Genomic DNA, 14,318 nt, shown 5'->3' with positions numbered 1-14,318 from the left:
CTGAGTGAAATGAATTGGAGTTTGTGGCTTTATTTTAATGTTTACGCTTCTATATCAAACCCAGAAGTGCCTCTAAAATATTTCATGAAGACTAAAGTCTTCAATCAGGAACGTTTGGTGTAAATAAATTGTCCAGAAATCTTTCTAAGTTGAACAAAGATGTACTTTCGGAGGCACATGAGATTATCTTTTTCAGTAGCGCATCTGTGTTGTTTTTTTCTCTCTTCGTCCTCACCTCACCTCAGCTCATTGTCACAGTTTCAAACATGTTGCAATAAAGCTTCATTTCACACATTCAGTGATAACTACACGGCTTGAATTAGCTGATCTCTCATGACCTCCTGCGAGGTAAACAGCAACTGTTTGAGCAAGGCAAAAACAAAGTACACACTGAGAGTTAACAATATTTTAACGCAAGAGCAATCTGAGGAGGTCTTCTTTTTTAGCTTTCAATTAAATGTGTCTGCTCAGATCCTGTACTTAAGTAAAAGTGGCAACACTACACTGCAAACAATATTAGTTAACTAGGAAAAGTTCATAAAAAAAAGTAAACATTTACCAATGGACGAATAAATAAAGAAAATTGACCTGAGTGTTGTTATTATATATTACAGACCTGAAATGATTCGTCTATAGTTGATTGGCAACTATTTTAGAAATGTGTTATTCGTTTAAGTCATTGTTATACCTGCATCGGCGACTGTCGAGGACGGAGGCGTTAGTTTTTCGAGTTTTCCGTCTGTGATATACTATGACCGTTTTTGACTTTTTTCGACATGCTATACTATGACCGTTTTTGACTTTTTTCGACATGCTATACTATGACCGTTTTTGACTTTTTTCAACATGCTATACTATGATCGTTTTTGACTTTTTTCGACATGCTATACTATGACCGTTTTTGACTTTTTCCCACATGCTATACTATGACCGTTTTTGACTTTTTTCGACATGCTATACTATGACCGTTTTTGACTTTTTTCGACATGCTATACTATGACCGTTTTTGACTTTTTTCGACATGCTATACTATGACCGTTTTTGACTTTTTTCGACATGCTATACTATGACCGTTTTTGACTTTTTTCGACATGCTATACTATGACCGTTTTTGACTTTTTTCGACATGCTATACTATGACCGTTTTTGACTTTTTCCCACATGCTATACTATGACCGTTTTTGACTTTTTTCGACATGCTATACTATGACCGTTTTTGACTTTTTTCGACATGCTATACTATGACCGTTTTTGACTTTTTTCGACATGCTATACTATGACCGTTTTTGACTTTTTTCGACATGCTATACTATGACCGTTTTTGACTTTTTCCCACATGCTATACTATGACCATTTTTGACTTTTTTCGACATGCTATACTATGACCGTTTTTGACTTTTTTCGACATGCTATACTATGACCGTTTTTGACTTTTTTCGACATGCTATACTATGACCGTTTTTGACTTTTTTCAACATGCTATACTATGACCGTTTTTGACTTTTTCCCACATGCTATACTATGACCGTTTTTGACTTTTTTCGACATGCTATACTATGACCGTTTTTGACTTTTTTCAACATGCTATACTATGACCGTTTTTGACTTTTTTCGACATGCTATACTATGACCGTTTTTGACTTTTTCCCACATGCTATACTATGACCGTTTTTGACTTTTTTCGACATGCTATACTATGACCGTTTTTGACTTTTTTCGACATGCTATACTATGACCGTTTTTGACTTTTTTCGACATGCTATACTATGACCGTTTTTGACTTTTTTCGACATGCTATACTATGACCGTTTTTGACTTTTTCCCACATGCTATACTATGACCGTTTTTGACTTTTTCCCACATGCTATACTATGACTGTTTTTGACTTTTTTCGACATGCTATACTATGACCGTTTTTGACTTTTTCCCACATGCTATACTATGACCATTTTTTACTTTTTTCGACATGCTATACTATGACCGTTTTTGACTTTTTTCGACATGCTATACTATGACCGTTTTTGACTTTTTTCGACATGCTATACTATGACCGTTTTTGACTTTTTTCGACATGCTATACTATGACCGTTTTTGACTTTTTTCAACATGCTATACTATGACCGTTTTTGACTTTTTTCAACATGCTATACTATGACCGTTTTTGACTTTTTTCAACATGCTATACTATGACCGTTTTTGACTTTTTTCGACATGCTATACTATGACCGTTTTTGACTTTTTCCCACATGCTATACTATGACCGTTTTTGACTTTTTCCCACATGCTATACTATGACCGTTTTTGACTTTTTTCAACATGCTATACTATGACCGTTTTTGACTTTTTTCAACATGCTATACTATGACCGTTTTTGACTTTTTTCAACATGCTATACTATGACCGTTTTTGACTTTTTTCAACATGCTATACTATGACTGTTTTTGACTTTTTTCAACATGCTATACTATGACCGTTTTTGACTTTTTTCGACATGCTATACTATGACCGTTTTTGACTTTTTTCGACATGCTATACTATGACCGTTTTTGACTTTTTTCGACATGCTATACTATGACCGTTTTTGACTTTTTCCCACATGCTATACTATGACCATTTTTGACTTTTTTCGACATGCTATACTATGACCGTTTTTGACTTTTTTCGACATGCTATACTATGACCGTTTTTGACTTTTTTCGACATGCTATACTATGACCGTTTTTGACTTTTCCCACATGCTATACTATGACCGTTTTTGACTTTTTTCGACATGCTATACTATGACGGTTTTTGACTTTTTTCGACATGCTATACTATGACCGTTTTTGACTTTTTTCGACATGCTATACTATGACCGTTTTTGACTTTTTCCCACATGCTATACTATGACCGTTTTTGACTTTTTTCGACATGCTATACTATGACCGTTTTTGACTTTTTTCGACATGCTATACTATGACCGTTTTTGACTTTTTCCCACATGCTATACTATGACCATTTTTGACTTTTTTCGACATGCTATACTATGACCGTTTTTGACTTTTTTCGACATGCTATACTATGACCGTTTTTGACTTTTTTCGACATGCTATACTATGACCGTTTTTGACTTTTTTCGACATGCTATACTATGACCGTTTTTTACTTTTTTCGACATGCTATACTATGACTTTTTTGACTTTTGTCGACATGCTATACTATGACCGTTTTTGACATTTGTCGACATGCTATACTATGACCGTTTTTGACTTTTTTCGACATGCTATACTATGACCGTTTTTGACTTTTTTCGACATGCTATATTACAATTGTTCATGACTTTTTTTCGACATGCTATACTATGACCGTTTTTGACTTTGACATGAATGGGAAACCAGATGAGTTAAAAGTAATAAATACACATATTTATTTAAAGAATCCAAAAACTAAACTAAACGAACATGGAGAGTCAGTAATCAGTAATGTCAGCATGTGTGAAAATATCTGAAACAACCAAAACATAACAGCAGCCAAAATAGCCAAGGAAGAGGCTGGAACCAACCCGGATCAGGTGGGGCTCATCAGCTGCCGATCATCATCCTGAAAGACAAAAGACAGCAAACAGGACACACGCTATTCTATGACCTTTTTCGAAGTGCTATATACTATGACTATGAAAGGTCATAGTATAATATCACGACTTTTTTCGACATGCTATCATATGCCTTTTTTATGTCCTTGTTCGACATGCTATACTATGACTTTTTTCTGACCTTTTTCAACATCAAAAAGCAAAAACACAAGGTTCAAGTGCACAACATCCCAGTAAACAATCGCTCTGTTGTACAGTTCAATTAAAATCATATCTGCATAATAAGAGGTCATAACAATGTGCCATTAAAATGTCATTAAAATCTGTCTTATTGTATGCCATAAAAATATAAACAATGTAGTTTAGAAAGCTAAGAAATAGTCATAGTAAGGCCATGAAACTACAATAAAAAGGCATAAAAATGCCATAAATATCATAGAATAGAATGATGTAAAAATATAATAGTATAGTATGCCATAAGAATGTCATAGTATAGAATACCAATAATATGTCAGTATTGTATGCATTGAATGTCATAGTATGTATTCAAATTAAATGTCGTAAAAAATATAGTATAGTATACCAGTAAAATGCCATATAAATGTCATATTGTATGCCATAACAATGGCATTAAAAAGTCATCGTATAGTATGTCATAAGAAAAGTCATAGCATATTATGTCATAAAAAATATTGTAAACATGGTCATTAAATAGTATGTCAAAACTGTCCCAGGTCTCCAATAAGACCTATAGACACTTCTGAAGTTCTTTAGATTACACATACACACAAGTTTACAAAATGAAGCTTGTGCAAACAGTTTAACCTAGAAAAACTCTTACCTGACCTTATCCATTAAGATCAGACAGGTTTATCCAACAAAGACAAACTATGGACAACTTAAGGACTTTACATACTAGAAACCAAGGACAAAACTAAGTAATTGACGGGTATTTTTGTATAAAGTTTCAGGAAAATTTGTCTTTCAAGAAAGATTCAGACATTATTTGACAGATCTTAATCTTGGAAAAAGATCAACAAGTACTTGGGTGTTGTAGAGAGCAACAAGGCAGGGCTGCCTCACCTCTTTGTCTTATTATTTAGTCCAAGGGTTTACCGGGTAAAGCAACATTAAAGTGGCAGGGATCACACAGAAGGTAGCACTATTCACTGATGATGTTCTGATATATTTGAAGGAGACGGAAAAATAATTTATAGTATTAATAGTGCTCGATGATTTTGGATAACTATCAGGCTATAAAGGTTCTAATATATATCGTGTTGTTTTTAGAAGCATGGGATGGTCATATGCAAGAAAGTTAAACACTAAATTGCTGATAGATTGACAGAAATACACACATATGCATTGCAGATTGCACATTTGTTTTTCTTTGTCTGAACTTTAACCATTACACTGCAGTTTTTGTCTTCACCTGTGCAGTTGGCCCACATTTGTTGTTCTTCAGGTCTGGCTGCATTTTTCAGGGTTTGAAAATGGGCAATGACTATTTGGTCTTGTAGAAACTTGCCCTGTGAATCATAATCACAGAGGACCAACATTTATAACTTCAATAGTAATCACAATTAGTTTTTTCTTTTATTTATACAACCTCTCTTGGCTAGACATCAGTCATTTGAACCTGAATCACCAGCTGCTGCACAATCTTGAGTATCATATTTGTTATAGCTTTATTAAATTCCTTCAAAGTCCAGAAATATTGCTTTAAATACTTCACTAATACACTGAAAAAAGAAACTATCAAAAAATAGACCAACAAGATGAATTCAACAGTTTCACTTTCAAATATACAGTTCAAAGATTACCATTAGTACCAGTTGTGTGACAACTAAATAAAAATGGTAAAATTCATAAAACAATTTCATAATAAAATCTCACATAAAAAAAACGTATAGTGCCCGTAACCTTTGATATACATCTCACTTACTTCAGTGCTTCTAACTGAAGTATTTATGTTGTACTTTTTCATCTTGCTGCATCACGTTCAGCGAACACTGGATGACTCAAACCTGATTTTATCAACTAAACATAAAAATGTTGTTTCAAGATTTGAGATTAGTACATTTAGTTACATACTGTAAAAATAGTCACTTTTTAATTTGCATGCCTTTTGTTTCTATGTCAACTTTTTCAACTTCCTCTTGTAACTAGCTCTTGTAATCCATATTGGTGGATTTCTTCTTTTTAGACAGAGATTCAAGTTACAAATGATCCCACAACCTGCTTCATGTCTCTGAAAAGGCCAAATAAAACATAACACTAAAAGCTATAATCCTTGAGATTTTCATGAAATCATAATTTTATAAATACTATTTATGTTTTTATTGGTAGTGACGGGGTCCGCCTTTCCCATAAGCCTTCACTGTTGTTACTGCTGATGTAAATAGAACATTCTCTGCTGCTGCTTAACATTGAAAGCATTCAACTGGAGAATCAGTGGTTTTTATTGTGACCAATATTGTGTACAAAACAAGGCGAAGGTCACTTTTGGAAGATTTTTTGATAGTGTATCATTCTGAATTTAATAATAAAAGTAGCTGTTCACGGAGAGTTGTTGCAGCAAACTGCCCTTGCTGTTATCATGGTAATCACAGGTGATGCCAAATCAATCAAGACTGAAATCTGAAGGATTACAACTTTGCAGGACACCAAAAGAACAAGCCAAGTTGTCTGAATGTTGTTGTGTCATGACATTACAAAGGTGTTTGCAGTTATTTGTCTCTTAACTCCTCATCGCCTTCAACCCCACCAGCGCAGACTGGGAGGAGGAGCTGTAGTTGGCAGTTCAACTTCAAAAACCGCCCCTTGTCCGACTGAAGTGCAAACGAAGTAAAGGTTGGTGCCCAGCATGACCAGTATGGGGAAGAATGAGAAGCCGAAGCCGAGGCCCCTGATGCTGCTACCCAGAGAGAGGCAGAGCCAGTAGATCAGCCTGCAGCACAGGGAAAACACGAATTATAAGTTAAGAACGCCAACAAGAGGCACATCACCAATTATGTTTAATTTAGAATCAGCTTGGTTTGGATAAATGACAAAAACATCAGTGTTTAGTGTATTTTTATGCAAATAAAATAACTTATTTATTTATAAAATATAAAATATATATATATATATATATATATATATATAAACAAACCTTTTATTGAATGAACACAGTCGAGAGGTTTATTTTGAAGCCTGGGATCTTAGTTCATCACTGGAGAGGGGCTGTGAATATTCACTCTGTAGATGTGTGTGTGTGTGTGTATATGCTTTTTCTGTTAAAAAAATGTTCTGATAATTTAATTCATTTTAAAATAGAATTTAAAGAATTTTCTATTTCAGTCAGGTACATTTGGCTATTGGGCAAGTAAAACATCCCAGCTACTCGCCTGTAGAATGCATCTTCACTGTTGGAGAATAGTTTCCTTAAATGTAAAATATTGTGTAAATAAATACAAAACTGGAAAAGAGAACTTTGTGATTTTCATGAATTAATTAATAGGACATGCATCCCTAGGAGTCATCTGGTTTCAAACACATCCCAGTTCAACCAGTTGGTGTGCAAGTGTAAAAGGTGACTGTATTCACAATAACTACGGTAGTACAACTGTCCGTCAGCACTGTTAAACTTTGATCTGTTGTACTAACTGTTGCCATGCATGCAAAGTTACAAAAGGAAGTAGACAGTACTCGCTAATATAGTAAGTGGTTTAAATATGGTTAAACAGGGGATTTGTAACAATCCTTAATGATCAGTTACGTGGTTTCACTGTGTATTATGGGTCGTAAAGTTGTGTCTAGCACTGATGGGAATAAACGACCTTAAGTACAGAAAGACTATTCTTTAGCAGTTGGAAAGTAAATGTGCAGCCTAACATTTTTTGTCCTTGACTTAACTCACTCATTCATTCATTGAACTGAAAAGCTCGATAATGCTAGACTAATCAACTGCTATGCATAGTAGGGATCATCTATTTGTACAAATTACTATCAAATGCATCACTAACTCATCATCCGGCAGACATTTATGAACCAAAACAACATTCAGAATCATCTATTCCTTCACCCATTGCTGGTTTGGATCCTAAACATTCAACAACGCGTTGCAGCGAGCGCACATACCTGCCAAAAACAAATATGATGGTGAGCAGCGGCACCAGTTTGAGCAGGTCCTGGCTGATGTAAGTTGCCATGACAGCGAGCTGCATGAAGAAGAAGAGGAAGAGGGCCATTGATTCGTTGACGTAGTGCCAGTGCACCATCACTTCTCTGTTCACCAGTTTACTCTGATAGAGGGGCTTCAGGGCGCTGTATCGCAGCCGGGCCACGCCCTGCACCACCACACCTGCAGAGAGACGAGGGTCAATTTTACCTGGTTTTAGTCTGTGAGAAGTTTCTATTGTTTTTGGCTTACAATGTTTGTTTACATTATGCAAAGTATTTGTGTCAATACACAATAAACGTAACACATGAGGACTTACCGAGCAGGATGGGGATGATGGCGAAGAAGGCGCAGCGTAGAGTGTAAACCACTCTGAGGGGGGCGCCCACCAGCAGAGGAGGGTCAAAGGGAAGGAGGGCGTAACCTCCCCACACCAGGAGAGGGAAGAGCAGCCCAGCGGCCGCCGTCGCCAGGGCTACCTTCAGCTTGTCGCCGCACAGATGCTCACACAGGTCTGAGGAAGGAGTATCTTTTAAAAGTCATTTATTTCTGTCTTAATTGGGACAGCACAATGACAGCAAGACAAAGTGGATGAGACTGAAGTCATAGCATGACTCATCTCAACCCAAGACATGTAATTATATTTGATCGAGGAGAAAAGAGATCATCAGTGTGCAGTGACTCGCTTTCTTACTGAGCTGCCTGGATTGGAACTAGAGATGCACCAATTGATCGGCCGCTTACCATATCGGCCAGTTTTCAGCTCAGTAGGCCATGACTGGTGACTGATATCTGTCTCAGATTCTCGATTCTGTGCTGGTTGACTTTACATGCATGCACCACACACACGTAGCACAGACAGTGGCACAGACAGTAACAGACTATTGTCACAGCAAACTTGGTGACTTTTTCCATTATGGAAAAAGCAAGAAATGTGGATGCAGGTGTGCGGGAGGCAGGAGGACGCCGCTCACAGCAGGAGTTAATGTAATTACACACCTTTACATTCTTGTAAATATATATGAAATCATATGTGGCGGCTGCAAACTAGCCGAACCGTCAATTATGAAGACACGTGTTGTGCTGTTGAGTTGAGGCGTTAACTTTCCTGTCAGTGTGTTGCAGCCGACCATCCTGGCAAAAGACTGAGCAGCTGCGTCACACCTCTCTAAGTAAAGCGGTCTGTTTAATTGGACTGTGCCATTCTGCAGCAGCAAGAGGGGTGTTGGCGGGAACCTTTGCATCTGCGCCACAGCGGAGGAGTGTCTTCACACCCCTGCGATTGATTGTGGACTGGGCAGCCTTGTATATATTCTGCAGTTAGGAGATGGTGAATTTAGTGTCCCTTGATCAGAAGAGCACTCACTATGTTGTTTAAACTAAGGTCTGATTAATTATGTTAAGTTTATACAGTTCCTCTAATTTGTCACTTTTGCTTGGTTTTGTCACCCATCCTCATTAGTATTAGTAGTATTTTGGGTGAATAAAATCCCTATTTTTCCCACTTTACCTGCTCTCCCAGCTGTATGCGTACCCTGGTCCCTCACATCATAAATAGGTTTGTTTAAATAGGTTAATGTGTCCATAGTTTTGGATAGATAATAAATAGTTGTACATATAGAGTATGGAATAATCATTTCCCTGATATGTAAAAACATACCATTTTCCATTCAAGAAAAGTTACAAAAATGTTTGTGTATGCTGTCAATTATAGTTCTCAAAAAGAAAGAAAATAGGGTTTGGCAGGTCAAACTTTTAAAAAGTTGTAATTGGCCAAGAAAATTACAATCAGTAATTGGGAAAAAAACGAATATGATATGTGACCAGTTCATCGACTGCAAGTTGCTCATTTAAAACCATACCTTCTAAGAATATACTAGAGTAAATGACTTAAAATCCACAGCACAGCAGGCTGTTATGCTCATCACATTTGGAGATGAGGAGATTATGTGTCCCCTCTTCCTCTCCAAAAGAATAAAACAGGATTGAGCATCTGTCTTAATGCTAATCTTTCTTAATCTGGCTTTAATTTGATTAAATAGATGTTGGATGAGGATTTTTGGACAGGAAACAGTAGCGAAGGATTAGGGGATTAAGAAATCTGATGCGTGGTGGTCTCTCTCTCTCTACCATTCATTTTGTTTGCAATTAATTTGCCTCTTTATTGTCTGATCTCATCTCATTGTCCTTATTTTATGACAGAATAACAAACCTGAATAAAACACCGGGATTTTTTTTGGGACAATGTGAAGACATAAAGTAAATCCATGACTCTGTTGTTGCTGCTAAGGGCAAACATACAAAATCAATTATGTGATGACTTTCAAATGTTACTCCAACACTTCACTGTTTGCAGTGAGTTGTTTGACAAATGCGTCACTCACACAGTTCGCTCTTCAAGTCATGCTTAATAAATACGGGCTCAGATGCAGTAAAGTTTGGGTTTTTATACTCACAGTACTTGTCGTCCTGTTCTGTCCACTCTGGATGAAACTGCGCTGCTGAGTCGTGCTCCGCCTGCGGCTCCTTCTCGACGTCCTTCTCTATGAGCAGCCAGCTCTCCTCGGGAAGCTCTTTGCTGGACGGACGCACAATTGTGACTTGTGGAGTGAAACCCAGAGCAGCTGTCTCTGAATTCCAAGTTGACTTTCCTTCCTCCTCCTCCTCCTCCTCCTCATCATCTGCCAGTGAGCCATCCCCTGTATTGTCCCGCTGCATCTCAACCTCATCGTCCCTCCACCTCTCGCCCTCAGGCATGCTTTCCCTCCACTTGCTCTTTCTGTCGTTCTCTCCCTGGCTCTGCTCCTCCGACAGGTCCAGGTTTCCTCCATAGAGCTCCGTGTCCCTCTCTGCAGGCTCAGAAACTCCTTTTTCTGACCAGACTCCATTGTCGTTGTCCGTCTGAGGTCTCTTGTCTTTGTCTTCAGGCCATGGCAGAGTTTCTGGCTCCAGATGAGCAGAGGTGGTCATTTCCTCTTCATCCTCCTCTTTCGAGTGCTCTACTTTTTCTTCTTCTTCCTCATTTGTAACTTCCCATCTTTCCTCTATGGTGTCACTGTCTTCTGGTTTTTTACTTCCTGCTATTTGAGGCTCTGCAGGTATAAGTGCCACGTCCTCAGTTAAATGTGTGACTAAACCACCTAGGCCAGACATTTTTGTATTCACTGTTCTCTCTTTTTAGTCAATACCTCGTGCGCTGTCAAAATTCTGATTGTTAGCAAATCTTCTTTCAGCTGCTAAAAGTCATTTTTGTTAATTTCTCTGTATGGGGAAAAAAAAAAGAGTAACAAACAAGTTTAACAACAATGTCTTGCTCCGCCTTTAGTTTCACACAAGGAAGAAAATCAAAGTTCACTGTTTATCATGGGTGTGTTGCCCTATATGACCTGCACAGGCCGACACGGTGTAAACAGAATGTCTGTGCAGCTGTCAGTCGTGTTTGAGTGTATGTCAGAGGATCAGACGAGTTCCACTTCAAAATTGCTATAAATGCGCTCCATTTCTTAACCTAATTTAAGTATTGATTAAATGGTGACGCCTCCCAAACACCAAAACGAGTATAACAAATAACAAGTCCAGTGAGAGTGAATCAGCAAACGTTGTGGATATATCAGCTTATTTGAAGAATATTGGCATCAGCAACTTATTTCACCAGTTGCTAAAGTCAAAACCATATATTAAAGCAATTAACGGCGTCAACTAACGATTAGCATCATTATCACTTAATCTGGTGAGTACGTTGTCGATCACCCCTTAATCGTTTGGTCTATATGAAACTTCCAAATTGCTTGTTTTGTCCAGTTCAAAACCATATGAACTTACCATGAACTGGCATGTGAAAACTTCTATTAAAACCATGGAACCAAAATCATATAGCTCTACTCCAAATACTTTTTGTTTGTGTATTCTAAGCCTCACCAATTGCTTATTTTGCTTTAATTTGCAACATGTCTTCCTGTAAATTGTTGTTGCCGAATATTTTACAGTAATCAAATTAATAAGAATAAATACTTCTTCACCTGAGCAAATCATTTTTAATTTTCAAAGATTTATACCTACACTAGTTTCCAGTTTCTTGCAAACTAATTTTGATCATGTGAAGTGTTAAAATAGTTCTTTAATCAAATCTCTAAGTCATTTGGTCATGGTGAGTTGGTATGACCCACAATTCAATTTAATATCACAGAAGACAAACTGAAGAGGTATATCCTCACATTTCAGAAGCAGATGTTGGCATTTTTCGCTTGAAACATAATGAATTATTGATCAAGGAATTATTGATCAAAAAGTTATAAGTGCATACAGTACTATACATGAGTATTGCACAAAACCAAGGCCTATTACATTTGGAAAGAAATCCCAAGTGTGTCCAACCCTACTTTGTGATACCTAGATTATGTAGATTATTCTAACTAATTATTAATCATTTCAGCCATAAAGTGAGTAACAAGCTGTATAAACATGGCTGCATTCCTGCTCGATGAAAACACATGAAACCGCTGGACTTTGCCTGACAGAAAAATAGGCTGCCACTGAAATACCCTTAACCTGAGGTTGATGTGTTGTTGGTACTGCGAGATGAAGCTATAAAACATGGCTGGATTTGTGAAACACTTCTCGTCTCTAAACTGAGATTTTTGAGATTCATGTCTAAACGTCTTTTGCGTTTGGTTTCAGGGGAGATTAGTTCATGTCTATATGATCAGATTACCTGCAGGAAATAACTGCACTTCCTTCTCATCGTCTACTTTAAATATCTTACTTACTCCATTGTTATTGCCACACTTTACAAACGCTGAAACTATTCCGGGAGAGCTGCTGCTAAGAATAGCTGTCAGCTTGTTACATAATATGTATTATAGTCTAAACAGGCTACTGTTGTAGAGTTTCACTTCAAAACAGATCTTTATTCACCATCTTCCAGAGTTAGTTCAGACTCATAAAGCTTCTTTCCCTCCTGTACGCACACCGAGTTGTAGTTTAGTTGTTATGGCCTCGTGCAGGAATTTGGTTTCTGGCGAAAGCCAAAACTTGTTTGGCAACTCCAGAAACGTCAACGTTATATTGACGACCTTTTTTTAGTGAAACTGAAACAGTTCAAAACATTGCACGTTACTGGTTGACGTATGCCTACCTGTTTTCACTCCGGTCACATCACCGAAACCATCCGTAAGTTAGCTTTGTCCGAAAACAGCGAGGTCACTACCGTAGTTGTTTCTCACCGGTGAAGTCAGAAAGTTACCTGTCAGGTGTACCCAAGTTCCAGCTCCACAGGGAGGAGGAAACAGCGAAGAGGTGTCACTCTGCTTCTATTTCCACTTACTGAAAAATAAATGTCACAGCAAAGATCCGCCCGTTGTAGTCCATTCTTCCCAACCCAGAAAGGCCCTTTAATGGAGGACACGATGAGTCATGTTAAAAAGAAAACAAATTTGTCATCTTGATTCAGTTTCACCCTCTCAAATCGACAGTTTGTGCTCTCAATGTGATAAATTGTGCTCTCAATGTCACTCATGTTCTCCAATTATAGTCATTCGTGCTTGTCATTGAAATGTAGCCTTGCTCTCTAACAATCATATTCTCCAATAAGTCATTTGTGCTCTACATTTAATAATTCGAGCTCTGGAATACAAAAGTTGAAGCCCTATACTCTTGACTTCATAATTTCTACTCTCGATTTAATAGTTTATACTCATTTGTGCTCTGGACCTAATAGATTGTGCTCTTTATTTAATAATTCTTGCTTTTTATTTAACAATTCATGCTCTCAAATAAGCATATCTTGGGCTCCGTATCCTTTTTCTTGGGAGGGAGTTGTTTTTTTGTCACTTATGAGCCTGAGTCAAGAGCTCAAGATCCATATATTTGTTTGTCTCAATAATTGACAGATATGTCAAGAATAAAGGCGTTACATTGTTTTATAAGGAGTAAGATAAATTAAATAGTATGAATCTATAGATCTTATACTCAACATTTTTTTTCCCAGCAGAGTAAAAAGTCCCCAGTATCTATACGCCTACAGACACTTTTATTTTGTGTGTTGATCTTTATCATGGTCCGTTTAATAAACAAGCAGGCAACTTCATTCCATACGTTACACCCTCTGCAGTTGCGAGAGCATCCGAGTAAAATTCCTATGAAGTAAGACAACACACCTAAGTAGGCAGTTCTAGGCATATATACTGTACTGGTGTCAAATAATACATTAAATCAGTTAAATATCTAAATTAAACACTCCTTTGTTTTGAGTTGGCCATTATAACAAGTAATGATAATGCTCCCTGTAAAATATTTGACAAAAAAAAGCAGGTTATCTACATGCACATTGACCTGTGCAAGTTTTCTAGTTTGAATGATTCGTCTGTCAAAACATACAACGCCTTTGCTTCAGCTCCACTCCGGAGCATAGTGCAGCAGTCAAGTCATCAAACAGGACTGGTGAGGGCGCTGCTCTTATACACAATCACGATAATAATCAGATGGATAATTCCCCAAGTATGTTTGGTTCCAATGTTATGTCGTGTCTGGAGGTAAATGACGGAATAGAAAGGAAATAAACATTAATATAATAGTAGGTGGAAAATA

The 14,318-nt window shown here is 37.3% G+C and overlaps 1 protein-coding gene across 1 annotated transcript; it reads right to left on the bottom strand.

Moving 5' to 3' along the window:
- Positions 1-5,345: 5,345 nt before the first annotated feature.
- Positions 5,346-12,993, bottom strand: LOC306791168 (uncharacterized protein). Its single transcript, XM_079287806.1, has 5 exons — positions 12,868-12,993; positions 10,190-10,994; positions 8,053-8,247; positions 7,694-7,916; positions 5,346-6,521 (listed from the first exon to the last, which is right to left on the bottom strand). The coding sequence occupies exons 2-5, from the start codon at positions 10,884-10,886 to the stop codon at positions 6,329-6,331; spliced, it is 1,308 nt and encodes a 435-aa protein (XP_079143932.1). The 5' UTR covers positions 10,887-10,994; positions 12,868-12,993; the 3' UTR covers positions 5,346-6,328.
- Between the last annotated feature and the right edge of the window lie 1,325 nt (positions 12,994-14,318).

Source organism: Melanostigma gelatinosum, assembly GCF_949748355.1.
Source record: "Melanostigma gelatinosum genome assembly, chromosome: 17".
Taxonomy (NCBI): Eukaryota; Metazoa; Chordata; class Actinopteri; order Perciformes; family Zoarcidae; genus Melanostigma; species Melanostigma gelatinosum.
The sequence above is the reverse complement of the archived record's forward strand: the minus strand, read 5'-3'. Positions and strand labels throughout refer to the sequence as shown.

Bases quoted from the DNA above. Each gene is read 5' to 3' on its own strand.
- LOC306791168 (XM_079287806.1), bottom strand. From the start codon at position 10,886: ATGTCTGGCCTAGGTGGTTTAGTCACACATTTAACTGAGGACGTGGCA. The intron at 8,248-10,189 runs GTGAGTATAAAA...CTCCTTCCTCAG, and splicing joins AGAACAGGACGACAAGTACT to ACCTGTGTGAGCATCTGTGC. The intron at 7,917-8,052 runs GTAAGTCCTCAT...GTCTCTCTGCAG, and splicing joins CATCATCCCCATCCTGCTCG to GTGTGGTGGTGCAGGGCGTG.